This window comes from Oryx dammah, unplaced genomic scaffold, assembly GCF_014754425.2.
Source record: "Oryx dammah isolate SB20612 unplaced genomic scaffold, SCBI_Odam_1.1 HiC_scaffold_21, whole genome shotgun sequence".
Lineage (NCBI taxonomy): Eukaryota > Metazoa > Chordata > Mammalia > Artiodactyla > Bovidae > Oryx > Oryx dammah.
Window position 1 is genome coordinate 37,241,688 of NW_024070205.1, and position 23,899 is coordinate 37,265,586.

The following is a 23,899-nucleotide window of genomic DNA, read 5'->3' on the forward strand; positions in this document are numbered from 1 at the left end:
CATAAACTATAACAGGTCAGAAATAAATGTTAATTTTTATATAACAAGCATGATTTTTGGTGAATTAAGATATATCGTTATTTTCACTGGGAAGAGAAACAGGATTATTTCCATCCATACTTAAATAGTATTTTTAAGTGAGGTTAGTGATCTAAGTAAAGCTTGTTATGTAGTGGCTGAAACACTTATTTTTTAAAAAAATTGTGGATGTGAGAACAGGAGATTAATTTGTATGAGAGCAAGCAGAGAAGAAATGGCTAAAGTTCTGGGATATTTTTAAATGGAAAAGATTGAAGTGCTATTTATACTTCTTCATTTAGCTACTCCTTCTTAGTTTAGCCTAATTGACAGAAATGAATATGGAACATTTTAGAATCTGACACTGCTTACTTATTTTTACAGTTCTGTTGGCAGTCATTGTAATTGGCATACTTTAAATTTTGCAGCATTTTCAGTACTGAGGATAGGCAAAGTGAAGTGTTTAGATGCAGTGGGGAGTGGAGAGGATAAACTGAGGTTTCAGGCCCCAAGAATTTCATGTGGAATGAAAGTCCCACTCAGCTATGAATGACAGAGAAGATTAATTCTCCCTAAAGGTCTGTGTAACTTAGAAATACAACCTGCTGTGGGAAGTGATGTCCTCATAGGTGAATGTGTCTGTGGGTGGAGCTGGATGAGATGTTGTTCAGTCACTAAGATGACTTAGCCTGGCTTTGCGACCCCATTGACTGCAGCATGCCAGGCTTCCACCTGTCCTTCACTATCTCTGGGAGTTTGCTCAGGTTCATGTCCATTGAGTTGGTGATGCTATTCAGCCATCTCAAGATGTGGGGGACATGTTTGATGAGATGGAATTCAAGTACCAACTTGCCTACTTCTTTTCCTTCCAACAAATCAGAAGTCAGCTACTTAGTACTCTTTTTCTGAATACCCAGGATTTAGCAAGAAGTAGATCATGCTCAATAACCTCAGATATGCAGATGCACCACCCTTATGGCAGAAAGTGAAGAGGAACTGAAGGAGCCTCTTGATGAAAGTGAAAGAGGAGAGTGAAAAAGCTGGCTTAAAACTAAACATTCAAAAAACAAAGATCGTGGCATCTGGTCCCATCACCTCATGGCAAATAAATGGGGAAACAATGGAAACAGTGACAGACTTTATTTTCTTGGGCTCGACTATCACTGCAGATGGTGACTGCAGCCATGAAATTAAAAGACGTTTGCTCCTTGGAAGAAAAGCTATGACAAACCTAGAAAGCATATTAAAAAGCAGAGACGTTGCTTTGCTGACAAAGGTCCATCTAGTCAAAGCTATGGTTTTCCCACTAGTCATTTATGAATGTGAGAGTTGGACTATAAAGAAAGCTGAGTGCCAAAGAATTGATGCTTCCGAACTGTGGTGTTGGAGAAGACTCTTGCGAGTCCCTCAGACTGCAAGGATATCAAAGTAGTCAATCCTAAAGGAAATCAGTCCTGAATATTCATTGGAGGGACTGATGCCGAAGCTCTAGTACTCTGGGCACCTGATGTGAAGAATGGACTGATTGGAAAAGACCCTGATGCTGGGAAAGATTGAAGGCAGGAGAAGGGGATGACAGAGAATGAGATGGTTGGATGGCATCACTGACTCAATGGACACGAGTTTGAGCAAGCTCCAGGAGTTGGTGATGGACAGGGAAGCCTGGTGTGCTACAGTCCATGGGGTCACAAATGGTCGGACACGACTTAGTGACTTAACTGAACTGAGGTCATCCTTAGTTTAATATGACCTCAGATTATGCTAGGAATAGATTATTAAACTGCTGTTACTGGGGAGATGCCTATCAGTGGAACCTGGCTTTCCCCTTAGTAACGTCTTTAATTATCACCACACAGTAGTCAGCCAGCAGATGTTGCAGTAGCCAAAGCATTTGCATTGTGTTTTACTTTCAGAGGGTATAATTTCCTTCATCTCAGCACTGGTTTTGCATTGGATTCTTTTGCTTTATCCTGTGATAATGAGATGGGCCATGGAGAGAGCAGTACAAGGAAACTTTTTATAAATATAGAAACTTTATCTTGCAGTCTCTCTAAATCTTGTGATCTGCAAATTGCATCGCTTTCTTAGACCTTTTCACTTTGACTCCTAATTCTAATGGTCAGATTTATTTTTGACATAATTTCCTTTTTTTTAAGAAACCTAGTATGTTTTACAATGTAAGAGTTATGAGATATGCAATAACCACCTTGATTTGGTGGTTGACCAGATAAATTTATTAAATGAGTTGCTCCTACACATCCAACCTGGAATGCACAAGATTCATATTTGCCCCTCTGTAAAAGTAAAAATTATTATTTGAGGTTTGCTATTAGATGATATTAAAAAAATAATTGTTAATTTTGTTAAGTGTGAGAGTGGTCTTATAGTTACTTTTTTCTTTTTTGTAAAGTCTTTCTCTGTTAGAGATATGTACCTGAAGTATTTTTAGGTGAAATGTGGATTTGCTTTAGAGCCCTACACAAGCTATAAATGACAGGATATTAGATAATAGTGTTATATTGGTGTTAAATTTCCTAACTTTGGTCATTGAACTGTGGCTGTGTAAGAGAATGTCCTTATCTGCTGAAGTGTTTAGGGATAAAAGGGCATAGGGTCTAGAGTTTCCTCCAGAACGGTTCAGAAAGAAAAAAATGTAGGAAAGACTTTGAGTGAAATTGAAATGTGATTGGTGAAATATTGATAATGGTCAGAGCTGCGTGATGGATATATGGTAGTTCATTAGGGTAGTCTCCAAACTGCTGTGAATACTGTAAATTTTTCAGAATAAAATATAATAAGAAATAATTATTTATTGAATGAGCTTTGGGTTTTGTGAAGAACTGAAGCTGTGAGTGTTAAATTTCAACAGTGATGGCACCCCACTGTAATTTAGTTTACTTGGAAATTTTAGACTGGTTTGCCTTCCATCTGAATTATTCCTCTCTAACAATGCTAAGAAAGGCTAAGGCCATTTCTTTCTGTTTAATAGAGTAAGAAGAAGAAGAAAACTGATTTTATTCCCTACAGAGATTCTGTACTTACTTGGCTCCTTCGAGAAAATCTAGGTATGTAATCATCTTTTTAAAGGTGTGAAATCATCTTTTTGAAGCTGTTTACCAATTATCTTTGTGGTTCATTTTGCTGTGTGTATGCTTTTTGAGAACAATAATCTGTTACTAACTTGAGTGACCTTTCTCTTTTTTCATTTTTACTCTTGATTTAAGTTGGTTGAATTTGCTTACCTTAATTGTATTTATTTATACCAGTTTTTTTGAGATATAATTGACCATACAGAATTGTATAAATTGAAGGTATGCAGCATAATGATTTGGCTTACATACATTGTGAAATGATTATCACAATAAGTTTAGTGAATATCCATTATCTTGTATAGATTAAACAAATTAAAGAAATAGGAAAATAATTTTTCTTGTGATGAGAACTCAAGATTTACTCTCTCAACAACTTTCATATATAACATGGTCGCCATTCAGTCGCTTAGCATGTCTGACTCTTTGCAACTCCATGAACTGCAGCACACCAGGCTTCCCTGTCCTTCATTATCTCCTGGAGCTTGCTCAAACTCATATCCATTGATTTGGTGATGCCATCCAACCATCTCATTCTCTGTCATCCCCTTCTTCTCCTGCCTTCAATCTTTCCCAGCATTGGGGTCTTTTTTAATATGTTGGCTCTGCGCATCAGGTGGCCAAAGTATTGGAGCTTCAGCTTCATATATAACATACTGCAGTGTTAATTATATTTATCATGTTGTAGATTATATTCCTAGTATTTATTTATCTTGTAACTGGAAGTTTGTACCTTTGGACTACATTCATCTAATTTCCCCTCTGCCCTAACCACTGCCGCTGTAACAAGTCTATTCTCTGTTTCCATGTTTGTTTGTTTGTTTTTGAAGTATAGTTGAGCTACAGCACTCTGTTAGTTCCTGTTACACAAAAAACAATTTAGTATTTCTATGCATTTCAAACAAATCACCAATTAGTCTACTTAACGATATGTTACCATACAAAGATGTTATGTAGTTATTCACTGTATGTCCCAACTGTACATAGCTGTCTTTATATGTGGATTATGTTGAATTATTGATCTAAGTTCATGGATTTTAACAACCCAGCCTTTTTACTGCTCCTCCAACTCATGTTTAATGTTTTAACACCATATTTTATATCTTTTGTTTTGTGTATCCCTTAACTCTTTATTGAGGATAGAGATGATTTTACTACTTTTGTCTGGTAACCTTCCTACTTGCCTTATACATGACTGATTTACTACCTTTACTGTATATTTGCCTTTACCAATGAGATTTTTCTTTTTGTAGTTTTCATGTTTTTTTGTGGCCTTTTCTTTTTACTTAGAGAAGTCCCTTTAACATTTCTTGTAAAACTGGTTTGGTTTTGATATCTCTATCAAATCTGAATGAAAGCCTTTGCAGCTAGACATGATTAGTTATAGGTTTTTCCCTTTCATCATTTTAAATATGTTGTGCCACTCCCTTCTAGAGAGTTTCTTCTGGAAAGTCAGCTGATAGCCTTCCAGTAACTTGTTTCTTTTCCCTTGCTGCTTTTAATATTCTCTCCTTATCTTTAATTTTTGCCATTTTAATTAGAATGTGTCTAGAGTGATGCTCTTTGGGTTGATCCTGTTTGGGTTGATCCTCTGTGCTTCCTGGATGTCTTTTTTCTTCCCCAGGTTAGGGAAGTTTTCATCTATTATATCTTCAAATGTGTTCTCTCCCTCTTCTCCTTGGGCAGCCTTGTGTTTGTACACTTGATGTTGTACCAGGGGTCTCTTAAACCATCCTCATTTCTTCTTATTCTTTTTTCTGTTCAGCCTTAGTTATTTCCACAATTCCATCTTCCAACTCCCTGATCCATTCCTCTGTATCATCTATTCTACTGTTGATTCCTTCTAGTGTATTATTCATTTCAGTTATTATTCTTTTTTTTTTTTTTGGTTCTTCTTTATATTTTCTAACTCTTGTTAAAAACTTCTAACTTGTTATTCTGTTCATTTAGTCTTCTCCCGAGTTCTTTGAACATCTTTACAATCATTACCATGAACTCTCTATTTGGTAGATTGCCTTTTCCACTTAGTTCTTCCAGGGTTTTATCTTGTTCCTTCGTTTTGAACATATTTCTCTGTTGCCTCATTTTGCCTAATTTATTGTTTTTATTTGTGTGTATCAGGTAGGTTGGTTAGGTGTCCTGACCTTGGAGAAGTGACCTTTTTTAGGAGACGTCCTGTGTATCCCAGCAGTGCACTTCCCTCTGGTCACCAGAGCTGTATGCTCTAGGGGTGTCCCATGTTTGGGCAGCATGTGTCCTTCTGTTGTGGCAGGCTGGCTGCTGTGGGAAGTCTGAGAGGTGTGGCTGACCCCTGTTCTGGTTGGTTTCTGGGCCCTGCATTGTGTGGAGGCTGCCATCCATTGGTGGGTGGGGCTGAGTTCTGGAGTGGGTGGTTCCAAGGCTGGGGGCCTGGATGTGTTGTCAGTCTGCTGGCAGGCAGGGCCAGTTCCTGACAGGATGCTTGCAGAATCTGGTGTTCCAAAGCTTGTGTTGGCATGCCGGTGAGTAGGGCTAGGTCCTAGAGTAGCTGCAGGGTCCAGGGTGTCTTGGAGCTGGTATTGGCCTGCTGGCCGTTGGGACTGGAGCCCAGGACATCCTGGGGCTAGTGCCAGCCTGCTGGTGGGCACAGCTGGGGCCCAGGTCTCTGACTGTAGGGCCCTAGGGGTCCTTGGGGCTGGGGCTAGTGCCAGTGTGCTGGTGTGGGGTAGGGCGCAGGTCCTGGGCACTCAGGTAGACAGGACTAGGTGGCTGTGGGTTCTGGGGTCTTAAGACAGCAGACCTGCTGGTGGGTAAGGCAAGTCCCAGCACTTATCAGCTAGAGGGAGAATTCCAAAGTGGAACTTTCTGTGCCAGTGTCCTTGTGGTAGAACGAGCTCCTCAAATTGGCTGCCGCCAGGGAGCAGTCCTGCCTCTTGTCCTCCAGGATCAGCCCAGGGGTCTGACCTAGTCTCCTTTCAGGTTACTGCCTCTGCCCTGGGTCCCGGGGCACGTGAGATTGTATGTGTACTCCTTAAGAGTGGAGTCTCTCTTCCCACAGCCCTCTGGCTTTCCCAAAAGTAAGCCCCACTGGGCTTCAAATCAAACTTTCTGGGGGCTTATCTTTTGGTGCAGGAGCTCATGCGGAGCTCGGACCCCTTGCTCTTTGAGGAGAACCTCTGCAGTTGTCATTATCCTCATTTGTGGCTCAACCACGCAGGGCTGTGGGTCTTGACCATTCCATATCTCTGCCCCACCTACCTGTCTCCTTGTGATTCCTTCTTTAGTTTTAGGACTTTCCTGCTAGTCGTTTGATTTTTCTTACCAATAGTTGCTTTGTAAATAGTTGTTATTTTGTGTGCCTGTGAAAAGAGGTGAGCTCAGGGGCTTCCTGCTCTGCCATCTTAGCTAATAGAGTAACCAGGTGCTACTTTTAGTGAGCATCTTTAATATCTTTCCTGTGATATTATTGCCCACCTTTAAATCAGGGTTTGCTCCCATGTCTTGTTTACTTCAGGACATGAACTGTGTAGTAGTTGTTTATCTGACCACACACCTGCTTCAAAAGTTCCTTTTTGAAAACCCCATGCTCCTTTGAGAGAGAGGCACGTAATCAGATGTAACTCCTCTTTGCTGATGTTTTTGGATCTTTTACCTGTCGTTCACTGTTCTTTTAGCCCCTTTCCCTCTTTCTTGATAAGGAAGGAGTGATTAGCTGTGTTACATGTTGCTGATGGAAGGAAGTGGCTGAGAATGGCTATTCATGTCACCAGTGACTTTTATATCATTAAGAGTGGCTCTAGTGGAGTGTCTAGGGAAACTGGACACAGTACATCCAGACACCAAGATTTACATGTAACGATGCCTGGCCTGGGGACATTTTAAAAATTTACTGATTAAATCTTAGAATCTGAGGTTCTGCTGTCTGATTTGACACATTCAATGAAATTTTTTAATAAAACAAGTATGATTTGAGATAATCATGATTCATCTTTTTAGGTGGCAATTCTCGGACTGCAATGGTTGCTGCTCTGAGCCCAGCTGATATCAACTATGATGAAACTTTGAGCACTCTGAGGTACTCCCGTTTGATCTCAATAGTTAATGAAAACGCAGTGTTTCCCATAAGTCATCTTGTTAGGCCATGGGTTGTCTTATGCTGTGTGGGTAGTTGCTTGAGTAAACAATGACCCATCCCTTTTATAACAGGGAACACACATACACACATACAAACCTGGTTATACTTTTCAGTTTCATTGAGAAAAGCAGGAACTTTTTCATAGGAAAGATATTAAATTTACTCTAGTGGGATTTTGGGGTAACTTTTGGATAATAGTAAAAACTTCTTAAAGTATTTTCTATAGAAAGAAGTGTCCCCTTCTCATGTTTGTCATTATAGAAGTGCTTACTCAGATCATAACAAATAATAAAGTTATGAGTACATGTAATATTTTAAAAATTACTGACAGAATGTTCACTAATAGGATAGTTTTGTATGTGATCAGGTTCAGTTACATTAATCTGGAATTTTCAACTCTTCTCTCATGAAAAACATTTTTGATATAATGGAAGAAACACTATATAGTCTAATAAGTTAGTTTTGATATATATTTTGATATTATTTTCTGATATTTATTTGCTTTGTGATCTTGAGGAAATCACTTAGATTCATTGGAGCCTTTTCCCACATCTTTATAAGGTATAAAAATAATGCTTTCTACATATGTATTTTTACTAAGGCTCATAAAAATGTGTAAACACTCAAGCTGTTTTTAGAAGTAATGGTATGTTACTTATGAGAAGTAGAGCATTTAAGGAATGGCAAAAATGTGTCTTCTTTTTGGATCTAGATACGCAGATCGTGCAAAACAAATTAAATGTAATGCTGTTATCAATGAGGACCCTAATGCCAAACTGGTTCGTGAATTAAAGGAGGAGGTGACACGGCTGAAGGACCTTCTTCGTGCTCAGGGGCTGGGAGATATTATTGATAGTAAGTGAATTAAGGACCAGCACAAAATCTATTCCTTTCTAGGGCTCTTAAACTTAGAGTTAAGGATCTTGGTGACGGTTTTTTGGGTTTTTCTTAACCTTTTAAGAAGTCAATTGAGGGTAGTTCCCTAGTGGCATAGTGGTTAGGATTTTGGCTTTTACTGCCATGGCCCAGGTTCAATCCTTGGTCAGGGGAACCAAGATCCCACAAGCTATACAGCACGCCCACCCCAAAAGCTCATTGAAAATGATCTCAGAATTTCTTTTATGTACCCATGTATCAGATTTTGAACTCATGAAATTACTTTTTAAAATGTTATATATCATTACTTATATTTGTTATTGGATTTCTATTTTAGATCAGCAGTGAAGTTTATTAGGAATGTTTATTCTCACTGCGAAGTTAATCACTTCATAAAATTGTGACTTCAATTTTTTGTTTTTGTGTTTTGGGTTTCTTTGGATTAATGTAGTAGTAATACTGAATATATTTGTAAGAAACCCACCATTCCAGTCTCCTTTCTGATAAGATTTACCTTTGAGTGGTTAAATGCCCCCCAACTCACTCCTTATAAACTTATGAAGGGGCAAATAACCAAATCCTGTCAAGTTCAAGAATTAGACTTCCAGAGAGTCTTACAATGTTGTCTTAAAATGACTCTCTAACCTCAGTGATCTGCCTACAAAATGTCTAATCAGTTCTCCTGAGGGAGTTAACTAGAATATTCAGTATAATAGTATATGAGTTTACTTAATAAAGCATATTTTTATTTTTTGAGTTTCAGATTAATATTATTATTTGGCATTTTAATAAGATTTTCAAGGCCTCTTCTAGTTTAGTTCTTCTTACTGATTAACACCTGAATTTAAGTGAATACATACTGTTTGTAAAATGGTAGTATGTTATTCTAAGTGTTAATTATTTTCAGCTTCCCAAATACCAAATACTGCTCTGTTCCCTTTCTATGTCACTACTGAACCTGAACTTTGACCCTTTTTGTATTTTCCCTCTTGCTTACCTTCAGTTGATCCATTGATCGATGATTACTCGGGAAGTGGAGGCAAATGTGTGTATCTCATGTATTGGTGGTTTCCAGTACTCTGACTTGCTACTCTGCCTCTGCTGGATCAGCCTTAAGATGAGCTTTGCATGTCAGCGATCCTAACAGGGAAATCCCAGACAGAGCATAGTAGATTCAGAAATTATTCCTATTTTTGTCCTTTTCCATTAGCAGAGCAGACTTTGCTGAATTTCAGTCTGTGGCTTGAATTAGGTCAAGAGGCTTAAAAACCTCTTGTTGCTTTACTCTTTAGTTTTTCCATTTAGTTTTGTGTGATTAAATTGAATCCAAACTCATAGATGGCGATGGTAGTGATGACAGCAGCTCACATGTATTGAGTGTTTATAATGTGCCAGGACCTATTCCAGGTATCCTGAATATATTATCTCTTTTAAACCTGTCAGTGACTCGCATAAAGTTCCTTTTTTGCCCGTTTTGCCAACGAGGACACTGCTGCCTGGAGTGGCTAGTTTGCACTAAATGAGATCCTGTGGTTTCTATGTGGTCAGACTGGATAGTGTAACTAAGAGCCCTCATTTGTAATCATTATAGCACCTTTTTGGCCTCTTGATCCCTCACGGTCTGATTACTTATTAGAAAAATCCTTTTAAAATAGCTCGCTAACTCTGAGCCTTAGTGTATATATAATTGAAAGAAGTCACTTCTAGTTGGCCAAATCTCTGGGCTGGAGTACCTCTGTGATGTTGGATTAGCACTCACCTGTGCTTATGCCAAGCATATTTCCTCCAGATCTTGGACCTCAGCTTACTTAATGATTAGATAAACTTTTTTACTCACTCATGAATTACAAGTTAAAATTTTTAAAACTTGGGTGTCAAAAATGTGTGCTTGAAATGAGGACTTTTTATAAAGGGATCAGACCTCATTACTCTCTCCATATCTATCACTCTTTTAATCTAACTCATAAATGAATAACTCATAAATAAATAAAGAATCTTGATTTGGGGGTGATTCAGTTTTAGATTTTTGTTGGTTTGTTTGTTTCTATGGGAGGTCATGTGATAGGGCTTGGCAAACACAGGAGAAGCCCAGTGCAGCCCTGGCTGCTGTCTTGAGTTTCGGCCTCAAAGGCCCTGTAATGTCCTAACCCACAGCGACTCTTGGACCATAACTGCTCTGTCTGAGATTTCTGAAGCCAGCTGGTTCTGGTGTGGGAAAGACACCCTTTGTTCTTGCTTTTGTGCTGCTGGTGCTGCTGCTGCCAGCTTGTTGCCTCACTTTTTCTGAGCAGTTGTGGCATCTCCCAGAAAGCTATGCATGACTGAGTTTTAATTCTGTGTCCATGCAGGAGAGCAGCCCTGACGACTGAGTTTCCGTTTTGATCGCTGCACTTAATGCCTTATAGGGCTTGCATGTGTCAGCTGGACCTGCCAACCTGTTCTTCCCTACCTTGCTGCTACCACCTGGTGGCTAATTTTTTGCAACAGTTCCTACCCCCTCTCCCTTTTAAAATTTGCTTGTTTTCCTGTGTTCTATTTTTGCAGATGGTGGTTCTCAAACTGTCTTGAAGCAACCACTGGTTTTAAGGGGATTCAGGAAATGGCTTTGATTAAGTTCACATGGGATAGACTCAGAGAAAACTAATAATATTTTTTCTGACTCTTTGTATTGACTCATATCCTCTAAGGAAAATTTACTTAGTTTTGATATGAATTTTGAGTAGTATAGATTTTCTTATGTATAAACATGAGCTAATTTAAAAATAAGAACACAGCAGTACCTATGGATTTCCTCTGGTGCCTACTGGAGAAAGATGACTGATGAAGAAAAGTACAAATGGCAATTTAATGAATTTGTTGTTTGTGGCTCTTTTTACCAAAACTAAGTTTAAAAGCAAAACTCAGAATTATGTTAAAGACTTAAGTAAATGAAAGTATCTCCCTAAAACTTGCATATCATACTAGGAACTCAGCTTCCCCGTGACTCATGGGCATTCTGTTAGGCAAAGTGAGAGCCTTACTTAAATTAGTAGATAATCAGCCTTAATTTTTGCTTGCTCCAATAGATGAATGTGAGCTACACCGGATTTAATAATTGGCTCATTGTTCACTCATTGTTCATCCCTGTTGAGGTAATCAGCTCTGAGTTCTTAGCCAGGACTTATACAAGACTCCTGTAGTTTCTTCACTTACCTCTTCTTTTTTTAAAAGGTATATTTAAAAAATCCTTGTTAGCATACAAAGAACACTACTAAGTGCTCAGATTTTTGTTTTAGTATAACATTTTCTTGGGAGTTTTTCCTGAGCCCCTTAAGATACTGGGCCAGGCTGATGTGTATTGATATTGACAGATAAATGATCATTTTTTTTCCTTTGCTGTTAGAACTACTGGCATTTAACAGTTGTGTTAACCGAAGACATTACAGATTTGGAGCTGTGGATAGGATGGAAGGCAGGTAGCCTGGTTGTGTGGGGACAGGGCTTCAGCAGTGTCCTTGGAGGCTCTGTGCCCCTCTACCGGATGCAGTGTTAACCCACACTGGATTTTCTAGTTTCTAAATTTAGGAGTAGTTCTTAACCTCTCCAATGCCAGTATTAAAAACAAATCAGTCATGTTTGAGAACTGCCATCTAGAACAATTACAACTTGTCTTTGTATCATAACTTGTCTTTGTCTTGCCGCTTTAATGCTCTCCTTTCTTACACTGGTGTTCTTCCTGTCTTTTTTCTTCTGCTGCTCCTTTTCTCTTTTCTACTTTTTCTGCCTTCCCTTCTTTCTATCTCCTAGATCTGAAAGATTTTCAGAACAATAAGCATAGGTACTTGCTAGCCTCTGAGAATCAACGTCCTGGCAATTTTTCCACAGCATCCATGGGGTCCCTTACTTCATCTCCATCTTCCTGCTCACTCAATAGTCAGGTGGGCTTAACATCTGTGACCAGTATTCAGGAGAGAATCATGTCTACACCTGGAGGAGAGGAAGCCATCGAACGTCTGAAGGTAGGTAGTACCTACTCAGACTCAATGGAAGGTATTCTGTGTCATTCTACAAGACAGAGTAAGGATAAGAAACCATTGAGATGTTGGTTCAGGACATGAAAGAACTTTCTGACTCTCAGAAGTGTCCTGAAATTACTGCTTTCTAAGGTGATTAATTTCTTTTCACCAGAATGCTTGAGTCTGACATAGCTAGGCAGGGATAGGAGGGAGAGTTGCATGGGCAGGTCAGAGGTTGGCCAGGCAAGGTAACTGATAAGTAGGTGTGTCCATCTGTCATGTCCATAAGTAGATATGTCCATAGTTTATAAGTCATGGTGAAATCGTTTAGTTAGAAACTTCACTGGAAACTAATTAATTAAACATTTTGTTTCTTTGGAAGATGAAATTCCGCAAAGCGCAGAATCTGCTTCTGTTAGTAAAATATGTAATCAAAAGAAGGTTTGCACATTGGAGTAGCTATACCAGCTTTATTGAGACACATGAAATTATATTTCCTGGAAGTTCATGGAAAGCCCTGTGATCACTGCAGTGGAAGGGCTGCCCCTCCTGTGCAGGTGCACACAGGTCACGGATCTTCGTGCTGGTGCCATGTACTGGAGTCCCGTGTGTGCAGGTCACCCGCCATGCCACCCAGGGGCTGACTCTTTGAGGTACTTTCTTGTCTCTCTCCGTGAATATGAATGTTATTCCCCCTCTGTGACTACAAAGAGAGCAGACAGTTATCACCTGTGGTGCCATCCATCACATCATTGTGACAGCAACACAAATGCCTTTTCTTTCCCTGCTTGTCACTTCCAGGATGAGAGTTTGATCTGTCCCTTGTGGCCTTGGTATTCAAGAGTCCAGGGTGGGAAAAGCAAGGAGGGCAAAGAAACTGTAAGGAGCTGGGGGGTTGCAGCCCTGTACCCAGTGAGCAGTCCTCGTCACGTGGACTCAGCATTCTTGATCACGGCTGCTCATTCAAGGACCGTGGAGAACAGTGACACACTTTGACAGGTTAACAACAGAAAAAGTTTGCTCAACTTTTTTGCTAAAGGGGAGTTTAGCTTGATAATTGTTGATGGTTTCATTTTGGTTTGCAGATGAGGCTGCAAAAAATGTTGAAGAATTGACTTCTGCCTCTCAATCAGCCTACCTGTTCTTTGGCATTTCAGTCACTTCTAACATAAGGTGCTTCAGAAACAAAAGTAATGATCTTGCTGCTTCCTTCAGGATTTGTTAGTGGAAAGGGGGGAAATTCTGAAACACCTGACAAAGGGACAGGGAATGAGAAATCTTTTCATTAAATCTTGTAAAGAAAAGGATAATTTCTGCTACTGTAAAATTGGCTTTGGAATTTTAGTGAAGGTGTTAGTGAAGGCCTATGCAAGAATTGTTTTTTGTTTCTGTATTTTATCATGATGGGCATCAGTGACAAAGTTGCTGTGTAGGGTTCTCTTCAGGCCAGTGGCAACATGCAGGGATTCTGTGGAAGGAAGCATGGAATCTGTCATTTATTATAAAATGTCATTTTTCTCTGGGAATTTGGAGTCTTACTATTTGAATCTTACCTTAATGTACCAATGAGATTACACTTCCTTAAACACTTCTTGATATACAAAAAATTTTCTTCCCAACTACTTAATGGAACCGACTGAAAATAACGTTGAATGTTAGGAGTCAAGATGTGGACCAGATGCTTTAAGTGTTAGGTCGCCCAGTATCTTCTGGATAGTTTCCAGGGAATAACACTGCCTTTGTTCAAGGAACCCTCTCCCCAGCCTCCCTACTTCCCACCCAAAACAAAACTGTTTTATTGCTTTTAGCAGAAATAAGTTTCTGTGTTTTAATTCTCCTTTAAGCCAATCTAAATGACATTTCCTTTTTTCACTAGCTTTAGAAAATAGTTTATGGTTTTGCATTCAGTCTTGTTTTTTAATGCAGCATGGTAGTAGTGTAAGCACCTCAGTTCTGCTCCTAGTTTGTGAATGGTGAGGAATCCATGTCAGCAGACCTGCACTTAAATGCTGCAGGCAGATGACATCCTGTGTTCACAGGGCAAGGCACTGGTTGTATGATAGAAAGGCTTGAAGATTTCTCATTTTGGAGACTGTTTCATTGTTCTGAATGTGAAGGAATGGCATTCCTAAGACATGACACAGTAGGAGAAAAATACTGTAATGGAAAACAGTAATGCAGGAGGGTCATTCATTTTCCTAACGTTTTATGTGCCTTTGTTTCTCTTTACTTTTGACTTTTTAAAAAAAGGGTCAGTTGGTAGAATACTTTTACACAGGGCATTACTGTTGCTTCATTCATTGAATATTCTGTTTCCATGTGGAAGAGACCCAGTTTATCCATCATAAATACCCTGGGCCCTCTGCACATCTCTGGCAAAGAGAGTAACATGTAACTGCTTTCTGTTTTTAGCTGCACCTCAAAGTGAGTTGAAATGTTGTATCCTTGATTTGGATTCCGACTTAAGAAGAAGGTTTTCAATATATAGCAATGGCTACTAGGTGGTGCCTCTGGTGTTTATTAGTCTGGCATCAGTGTCAGCACTCTGAGTGCCATTGCTCAGGCTTTTAGACTATAAATATCCACAGATATCCATTACAGAAGCACGCAAGGGTAAATGCTATGCTTGGCAGCCCGAGGGCCCCACAGTTGGAGCTGCTCACTTACGAAGCAGGCTGCATTCAGTACAGTAAAACTTATCTGATGGCTTCAAGGAATGTTCTGTGTAGTAAGCATTTAACTATTTAAATATCTCAGTCTAAACTATAATTTTTTTTTTCTGGGGAAATGTTTCTGATTTGTTCTCTGGACTTGTCTGCCATCTTAACTGATCATGATGATTTATTTGTGTTCAGCATTATGAACTGACTTAATAGCCAGTGCTATACAGCTAGCCAGACAGACATGATGTGAGATCAAAGGTAAAAGATGCCTGAGCCCAGCATGCCTGCGAGCTTAAAAAATGATCCTGATGTCACTCTGTTTTTCCAGGATTTTTTAATGTACAGTACCTGTAGGAAAGAAGACCTTTGAAGAGTGTCTCCTTGACTCCTTATTTCTAAAGCATGAATTCCAATTCAGTTTAATCTTAAATTCAACTTCTAGAATAAGTTATAGGCAGTGCTGGACCCCCATGTGCCACGCCTGCCTGCAGAGTTAATTGGTGACTCAGACTGAAAGCTACTATCCTGTTGGCACCTTTGTTTCATTTATACTAAGTTTGTCATTTAGCCTTGAAGAAAGAATATTTCTCACTCTTTCTTAATTTATGGTGAGCTATCTCATAGAATATCTTATTTAAAGCCTGTGGATTCTGCCTTAGTTGGAAGAAGAATGCACAGGAAACACAGCCATAGACCTGGCTCTGTAAGAAATGTGGCCTGAGGATAGTCACTTAGTTTCTCTGTGTTTCTAGAATGTCTCTGAAATAAGTGACTTTTTCCAGGGCTGAAGTTTTGCTAAATGACACTCAACATTGTTTCCTCAGAGTTAAAAAAAAAAACTTTCTAGACAACATAAAAGTTGCAGCTTGAAGCTATAATGAAAGAATGAAGGTAGTACCTTCCTCAGCTTACTCCTTAAATCTCTTTTCTACAAGGAGGTCATATTCTGACTTACCCTCTAGGTAGTGAGTAAAATTAGAGAGGTCACACCAGAGTTGGCAGCAAGATGGTAAGAGGATTCCTAGACAGTATTGCTTCCTTGGGGTTAGTTTACAGTTGCCCCAAAATATCAGAAGAGTAGCTTTAACAGAGCCAGATAAACCTCAGCTCTGACATATTCCTTCTCTAAAAATAACCAATCAGAAAAAATATGTATTTCAAGCATCTCATGGATCAGTTTGTATTTTATAACTGACATCAGTATGGCTTGTGGACCACAGTATATAAATTAAGCCCTAGTGCAAGTGCTGTGGTTTGGGCATCGTGTTATCCTGTGCCTTTGTTTTTGAAGTTGCCACTTAACGTGAAAGTTTCTATCCAACTCTCTTTAGTAAGCCCGAGACTCTTACAGGTTATGAGGCCTGCTTGTATTGTACTTGCCCTTTGACAGTCATATGCAGAAGCATTAATGCTACCCTGTTTGAACTATTGAATAACTTTGATGGTGAGTTAGAGAGGCCATTGACCATTTGGTACTCAGTACCCTTCCTTTCCTGCCCGTCCTCTTTCTGAATTGTGTGCCTTTCTTGGCTGCTGTCCCTCTCTGGTGGCTTGTGGTTCCTCACTTGGCTGTGGAGTGGCCTTTGCACTGCAGATTGTTCATTCCTGTTGGAGGACTGTAGAGATGCCGTCATCCCGAGTGTGTTCAGGGGATTAATGAGAGCCACTTCAGATGATTTTTGTCTCTGTCTTCCTGCCTTCCACTGTAGGCTGGCTGTAGCTTCTTGCACTTTGTAACAGACTCATTTCTGAGTACCTCCTACATGCCCCCCTTTCTGTCTGCCTCCCTGATGCCCAGGCCTTTTCTGAGTATTTTAAGTTTTGTTCTTTGTTCGTTGTTGCTCCTCCTCTGCCGCCATTATCATCACCCTCCTCCTCCTCATGCCCTCCTCTGTTTCTTCTGGCTCCTGGACTCCTTTGCTTTTGCAGTTGCTTCCATGAGTCTTTACGCTGGGCTTTTACCATGCTCTCTTCCTCATTCCAGAAAACCAAGTGCCAGGTGCCTTAGGGCGTTATTGTATTAAATCTTCATAGTTTCTTTCTATGTAGGTATTAATACTTCTCTACATTAACTGTTCTACTCTTCTACAATTCTACATTAACTATATTAATAGTCATCTACATTAACTACATTACATTTGCCAGAATGGGCAATGTTCAAACTACCATACAGTTGTGCTCACTTTGTGTCTAGCAGGTAATGCTCAAAATCCTTCAAGCTAGGCTTCAACAGTATGTGAGCTGAGAACTTCCAGATGTTCAAACTGGATTTAGAAAAGGCAGAGGAACCAGAGATCAAATTGTCAACATCTGTTGGATCATAGAAAAGGCAAGAGAATTCCAGAAAAACATCTACTGCTTCATTGACTATGCTAAAGCCTTTGACTGTGCAGATCACAGCAAACTAGGGAAAATTCTCAAAGAGATGGGACTGCCAGACCATGTTACCTGCCTCCTGAGAAACCTGTATGCAGGTCAAGAAACTACAGTTAGAACCAGTCATGGAACAACAGACTGGTTCAAAATTGGGAAAGGAGTACATCAAGGCTGTATATTGTCACCCTGCTTATTTAACTTATATTCGGAGTCAGTACATCATGTGAAATGCTGGGCTGGATGAAGCACAAGCTGGAATCAAGATTGCTGGGAGAAATATCAATAACCTCAGTTATGCAGATGACACCACCCTTATGGCACAAGCTAAGAAGGAAATTCATCTGCTTTATGATGGTGAAAGAGGAGGGTGAAAAAGCTGGCTTAAAACTCAACATGCATACAACCTTAAGATCATGGCATCTAGTTCCATCACTTCATGACAAATAGATGGGAAAACAGTGGAAACAGTGAGAGAGTTTATTTTCTTGGATTCCAAAATCACTGCAGATGATGATTGCTGCCATGAAATTAAAAGACGCTTGCTTCTTGGAAGATAAGCTATGATGAACCTAAACAGCATATTAAAAAGCAGAGACATTACTTTGCCGACCAAGGTCTGTATAGTCAAAGCTATGGTTTTTCCAGTAATCATGTATGGATGTGAGAGTTGAGCCATAAAAAAGGCTGAGCGCTGAATAATTGATGTTTTTTAACTGTGTTGTTGGAGAAGAGTCCCTTGGACTGCAAGGAGATCAAACCAGTCAATGCTAAAGGAAATCAACCCTGAATATTCATTTGAAGGGCTGATAGTGAAGTTGAAGCTCCAACACTTTCACCACCTGATGTGAAGAGCCAACTCACTGGAAAAGACCCTGATGCTGGGAAAGATTGAAGGCAGGAGGAGAAGGGGATGACAGAAGACAAGATGGTTGGAAGGCATCACCGACTCAATGGACATGAGTTTGAGCAAGCTCCGAGAGATGGTGAAGGACAAGGAAGCCTGGCATGCTGCAGTGCATGGGGTTGCAAAGAGTCAGACACAACTGAGTGACTGAGCAACAATTATTAATAGTTATGTTGGGGGATCACAGAGGCTTCATAAAATAGCCTGTTAAATGAATTTGAAATATTTTTTGAACTATGAAGACTTCTTATCCTGAATCACTACCATTACTGTTATCTTGTCATCATTATCATCTGAGTTTCTAATTTTGTATACATGACTATCATATTCTCCTGCTTTTTGCATGTGCTCATCTCCCTTTTTGGTATCCCTTCTTCCTCCTTTTTTTTTTTTGACCTGAACAGTTCCTGCTTGTCCTTCATTCACAATATGAGTATCACTCAGCCTTGACTCATCCACCTTCTGGCAGACCTGTGAGCGCTTCAGTTCCAACAGTGAGCAGACTGCCTGCTCTTCTCCTAACATTCCCATCACAGTCCTGCAACATGCTGCTCTAGCTTTGCAGTTGTTCCTGGAAAATGCTAGACATTTCCCACATATTCCCTCACACATCTGTTCTCTTCCCTTTTGTCTGCTCGTGTAAAACCTTGTCAGTGAGCCCAGTTCTGACAGCCCCACTGCAGATTGCTTTCTCCCCCTACATTCTCTCTTTTCTTTGCTTTATTTTTCTACGAAGCTCTTATCACAGTCTGGCACTCTATAAACTCAACTTATTGATTAAAATGGATTGATTACCTCAGTCTTTCTTCTGGAATGTAAGTCTCATGAGAGGTAAGAATTTTGTTCCCTGCTGTATCTTTAGTTACCTAGAACAGGGCTTGGCATGGAATGAGGTTATATATGATTACTGAATGAATGACTAATGGTTACTTCTTTCTCTCCCTAGTATACATACAGTAAGCTCCTTGAAAACAGGAAACATGTTTTAGTCCTTATGTTTCTGGCACATAACAAATACTCAGCTGAAGATGGAAAGTTGTCTCGCTAATGGCTACATGCCTTCAGAGGAGATTAATATGAAGCCTTTCTATGTTGGGAATTGGGCTGTGTTCAAGGGGGTACTCAGAGAAGGCAATGGCACCACATTCCAGTACTCTTGCCTGGAAAATCCCATGGACAGGGGAGCCTGGTAGGCTGCAGTCCATGAGGTCGCTAAGAGTTGGACATGACTGAGCGACTTCACTTTCACTTTTCACTTTCATGCACTGGAGAAGGAAATGGCAACCCACTTCAGTGTTCTTGCCTGGAGAATCCCAGGGACAGAGGAGCCTGGTAGGAGGCCATCTATGGGGTTGCACCGAGTTGGACACGACTGAAGCGACTTAGCAGCAGCAAGGGGGTATTATGTTGAAGGGGAGGAAAAATATCTTTCCTTTTACCCTTCTAGGTTCTTGGCTGGGGCTTCTGTAACAAAAGGCAGATTAACAAGTAAAAAGCCTACAAATTTATTTAGTATTTGTTTACATGACAGTAGCTCAATGGTAAAGAATTCTCCTGCCAAATGCAGGAGATGGAGGTTTGATCCCTGAGTTGGGAAGATCCCCTGGAGAAGGAAATGGCAACTTACTCCAGTATTCTTGCCTGGGAAATCCCACGGACAGAGGACCCTGGTGAGATACTGTCCATGAGGTCACAAAAGAGTCAGACAATACTTAGTGACTAAACAGCAACAACTGTGACATGGAAGACTTCATAAGGAAATGAAGACCCAAAGAAGTGTTAAATGTGAGCATTTTTATGCTAGGGCTTCCCTGGTCACTCAGACAGTGAAGAATCTGCCTGCAATGAAAGAGACCTGGGTTTGTTCCCTGCATTGGGAAGATCCCCCTGGAGAAGGGAATGGCAACCCAATCCAGTATTCTTGCCTGGAGAATTGCATGGACAGAGGAGCCTGGCAGGCTCTATGGTCCATGGTTTTGCAAAGGGTTGGACATGACTGAGCGACTAAACATACACACTTGGTGAAGTGTGAAAAGTGGATGGAAAAGTGTGATAGAACAAGGAGGAGGTGAGCTAAGAGTATTGGCACCGCAGAGAGATTGCTGGTTTACTTCCAGAGCTCAGCAGTAAAGCAAATAGCACAATAAAGTGAGTCACGTGAATTTTTTGGTTTCCCAGTGCATATAAAAGTTAACTTCACACTATACTGTAGTCTGCTAAGTGTGCTGTAGCTTTATGTCTAAAAAAAACTATGTGCATACCTTAATTGAAAAATACTTTATTGCTAACAAATGTTGTCATCTGAACCTTCAGCAAATTGGAGTAGTCACATCAAAGATTACTGATCGCCTGTCACATAACAAATGTAGTAACAGTGAAAATGTTTGGAATAGTGCAAGAATTATCAAAGTGTGATAGACATGAAGTGAGCAAATGCTGTTGGAAAAATGGCACCAAAAGAATTGCTACATGCAGGGTTGCCACAGATTTTCAATTTGTAAAAAACGCCTTACATGTGAAGTGCAGTAAAGCCAAGCACAATAAAACAATGTCTGTAGCAACCTGGGAGACTTATCAAGGTTTGTCTGTTCAGATTCTTCTTAGTGTTCCTTCATCTTCTAAAAATAAGGATGCTGCATTCCTCCAGGGGTAGGAAGGTTACATCTCATGAGGGTCTTATGACTAGCTTCAGGAGGTCAGAGATTCCTTCCTGCTTGTACCATTTCTTAAATCACTGGGCTTAAAATACTCAATGTGCCAAGATACCATATTTTAGTGGAGCATATTCTAAACCCCTTCAGTGTTGTGGTGAAATTATAGTGAAACAAAAAGCAATGAATACCTTGCTGCTGCTGCTAAGTCACTTCAGTCGTGTCCTACTCTGTGCGACCCCATAGACGGCAGCCCACCAGGCTCCTCTGTCCTTGGGATTCTCCAGGCAAGAATACTGGAGTGGGTTGCCATTTCCTTCTCCAATGCATGAAAGTGAAAAGTGAAAGTGAAGTTGCTCAGTTGTGCCCGACTCTTAGCAACCCCATGGATTGCAGCCTACCAGGCTCCTCCATCCATGGGATTTTCCAGGCAAGAGTACTGGAGTGGGTTGCCATTGCCTTCTCCGAATGAATACCTTAGAGAGCTTTATTCATTTGTAGATGTAGCTGTTAGAAATAGTGCTTTGCATTTGGAGATGTAGTATTACCTTTTCTTCTACACACACACATACACGCATACACCTTCTCTTTCTCTCTCTTGCACTGTAAAGGTATTTTTATTTGAACTTAAAGGGAATTAATATATCAGGGGCAGGAAAAAAAAACCTCATTGTATTAGATTCTGCCTCAGATCCTCTGTGGGCATCATCTACTTCTTGCCGAGACTCTGACACTGTAACTATGGACTTCCTCCTCAGGAATCAGAGAAGATCATTGCTGAGTTGAATGAAACCTGGGAAGAGAAGCTGCGTAAAACAGAGGCCATCAGGATGGAAAGGTCAGGAAGTTAAATTCTGGAATGTTTTTAAAATATCTGGGGAATTTGGATTACATTTATAGTAAGAAAAGATAAAATAGAAGTTAAAAACAACCTTTCCTCCCCAAATACAGAACCAACAAACAAAACCTGTGTGAGACTTCTGGCCAGATTCACACTCTGAAGTGAAATTCAGATATTTGAGTGTTCTCTAGGCAGTCTTGTTCTTAGTTACCTACTACATGTTGCTAGGGAGCCATGTAAAAATGGAAGATATTGAGGAATGAGTTCTTAATTTGCAAAAAGATTGCCTTTGATAAAAGCCCAGAGGAGAAAACCTGTTCTGATTATTGTCTTTCAAAGTGACGTTTCCTAAAACCTCTTTGGTAAGAGGTTAAGTAGTTTCAGTTGCCAACTTTTAAAATCTGTATTTTATCTTAACCTGATTCTCTACCCTAAGAATGAACATGACCTCAAATAATACTTTTTGCTGTTGGAATAAATAGATGTTTTTTAGGGACTTCCCTGGTGGTCCAGACTTTAAGACTCTGTGCTTCCAATGCAGAGAGCATGGATTCAGTCCCTGGTCAGGGAAATAATAACCCACATGCTGTGTGGCATAGCCAAAATATAATAAGAATAAAATCGTTGTTAAAAATATATACATTTTAGTTAATGTTTGTTTCTTGCTTCCTGGAAGATGAGGTAGAAGTGAGCGCTAATGTGTTGATAAAGTGAGTGTATGAAACAGAATTTTCTTTATTGTAGAGATTTTAAGCTAAAATTGTTAAATCAATGTGATGGTAGGCATGGGAACATGACATTTGAGAAAACCACATTTATAGATAGTATTCCCCGTATCAGAGCTACTTTCTGACTGCTTTTGTTGATTTTTAAGAAATGGTTCCTTGAATGAGATATATTGCCTTCAGGGCATATTCCTTTCTTCCTTTTTAAAATATTAATAGACATATTATTTATGAATCATTTTCTGCTTCCAGAGGCAGATGTGACAAAGTTCCTATTTGGGTAAATACAGCTTTACATAAGACAAGAACATAATTTATTTTGAATGTACTATTTTCTCTTAAAGATAATTTGTTTGATGAAGGGATAAGTAGATTCTTTCACATTTGTGTTACTGACTTTAAACATAGATAATTGGTTTTGCTTTGCTTGCTTTACCTTCCAATTCATGTTAGACTGATTTACTTGTCATTTTGGTACTGTGATTCTGATATGCTTGTTGCTCTTTCTAGAGAAGCCCTGTTGGCTGAGATGGGAGTTGCCATTCGGGAAGACGGAGGAACCCTTGGGGTTTTCTCTCCCAAAAAGGTAGGAAACAGTGTTGTGAAAGTGAACCAGACTGGGACACGTTTTGCTTGTCTTGGTCCGTGAGGTACTTCATGTTTTTCAGGGCTGGCTCCTCTTCCTTTTCTTTTAAACCTTGAGACATGGCTTAATTTCTGATGTTTTTTATTTCATCTTACACTGCAAGGCCAACCTGTTTCTAAAGTGCTTTCAGAAATGTTTACTGTTTATAGAAATAAAATCCAAGGCAGTAAATATGTAACTTTTGGTCATTGTTCAGTGTGTTTGCTCATCTGAATGGTTGCTTTCTCTTAAATTCCTGGCCTAACCTAGCACACCTTGCCTCAGTTTGGCTGCTCTTTCTATGTAGATTTCCCCACAGGTCCCAGCAGCCCTGAATTATAACTCTTCGGAAGCAATTTCAGCTGTTCAGGTTTGTGTAGAAAAATACCATTTCAGTTTGCTTCTACACTTTGTGTGACAGCCACTGTCCTGAGTAAAGCAGTTTCTGTGCTCATCCTTCTGGCCTCCTCTGCTCCCTTCTTATTTTTTTTTTTTTAAACTCCAGTAGTTACCCTCCTACTTACTTACGGTGGTCATAGTTGTTAAGTAGTAGATACCTTTTAGCTAATTAGAAAAACAAGTTTTTTTTTTGTTTTTTTTTACTAAGTTGCTTCTTAGTTATTAATAGACACTGGGAAGCTATCATGAAATGGTTATTTTGTGTGCTTATTTATCTATTAATAATAGAACATATACTGATGTACAAAGCATAAAATTATACTAATAACAAATGGTCTTTCATTTCAAATGACTTCAGATTGGCTACTGTATATTTAAACTTCTTCATGCAAGGGTCTGATGGTGGTCTCTCTAGGTTAGCATAGAACAGGGTATAGAGTTTTCAGTTGGTACTTTTGTTTTATTTGATATGAGATACTTCTTTGGTTTTTGCTAGGATATATTTGGTTAGGTTTTTCTTTCTTTTTTTTTTAAAATAAATTCTGCTGTATTATTTTCATCAAAGATTTTTGTGCTGTACACCTGGAACAATAATAACAGTATTTTATATGTTTATATTGCCA

At 39.6% G+C, this 23,899-nt stretch overlaps 1 protein-coding gene across 13 annotated transcripts in view; it reads left to right on the forward strand.

The window, feature by feature from the left end:
* Positions 1–23,899, forward strand: part of KIF1B (kinesin family member 1B) — a 151,953-nt gene that overhangs the window by 48,582 nt on the left and 79,472 nt on the right. For 6 of the 13 annotated variants that reach the window (XM_040263393.1, XM_040263396.1, XM_040263394.1 and 3 more), the window contains 6 exons: positions 3,008–3,083; positions 7,083–7,161; positions 7,934–8,076; positions 11,962–12,095; positions 21,445–21,524; positions 22,763–22,838. In XM_040263393.1, the coding sequence (XP_040119327.1) occupies positions 3,008–3,083; positions 7,083–7,161; positions 7,934–8,076; positions 11,962–12,095; positions 21,445–21,524; positions 22,763–22,838 (588 nt within the window). Of the gene's footprint in view, positions 1–3,007; positions 3,084–7,082; positions 7,162–7,933; positions 8,077–9,100; positions 9,143–11,883; positions 12,096–21,444; positions 21,525–22,762; positions 22,839–23,899 lie in introns of all 13 variants that reach the window. The other 7 variants (XR_005724975.1, XM_040263389.1, XM_040263395.1 and 4 more) reach the window with 2 other exon arrangements.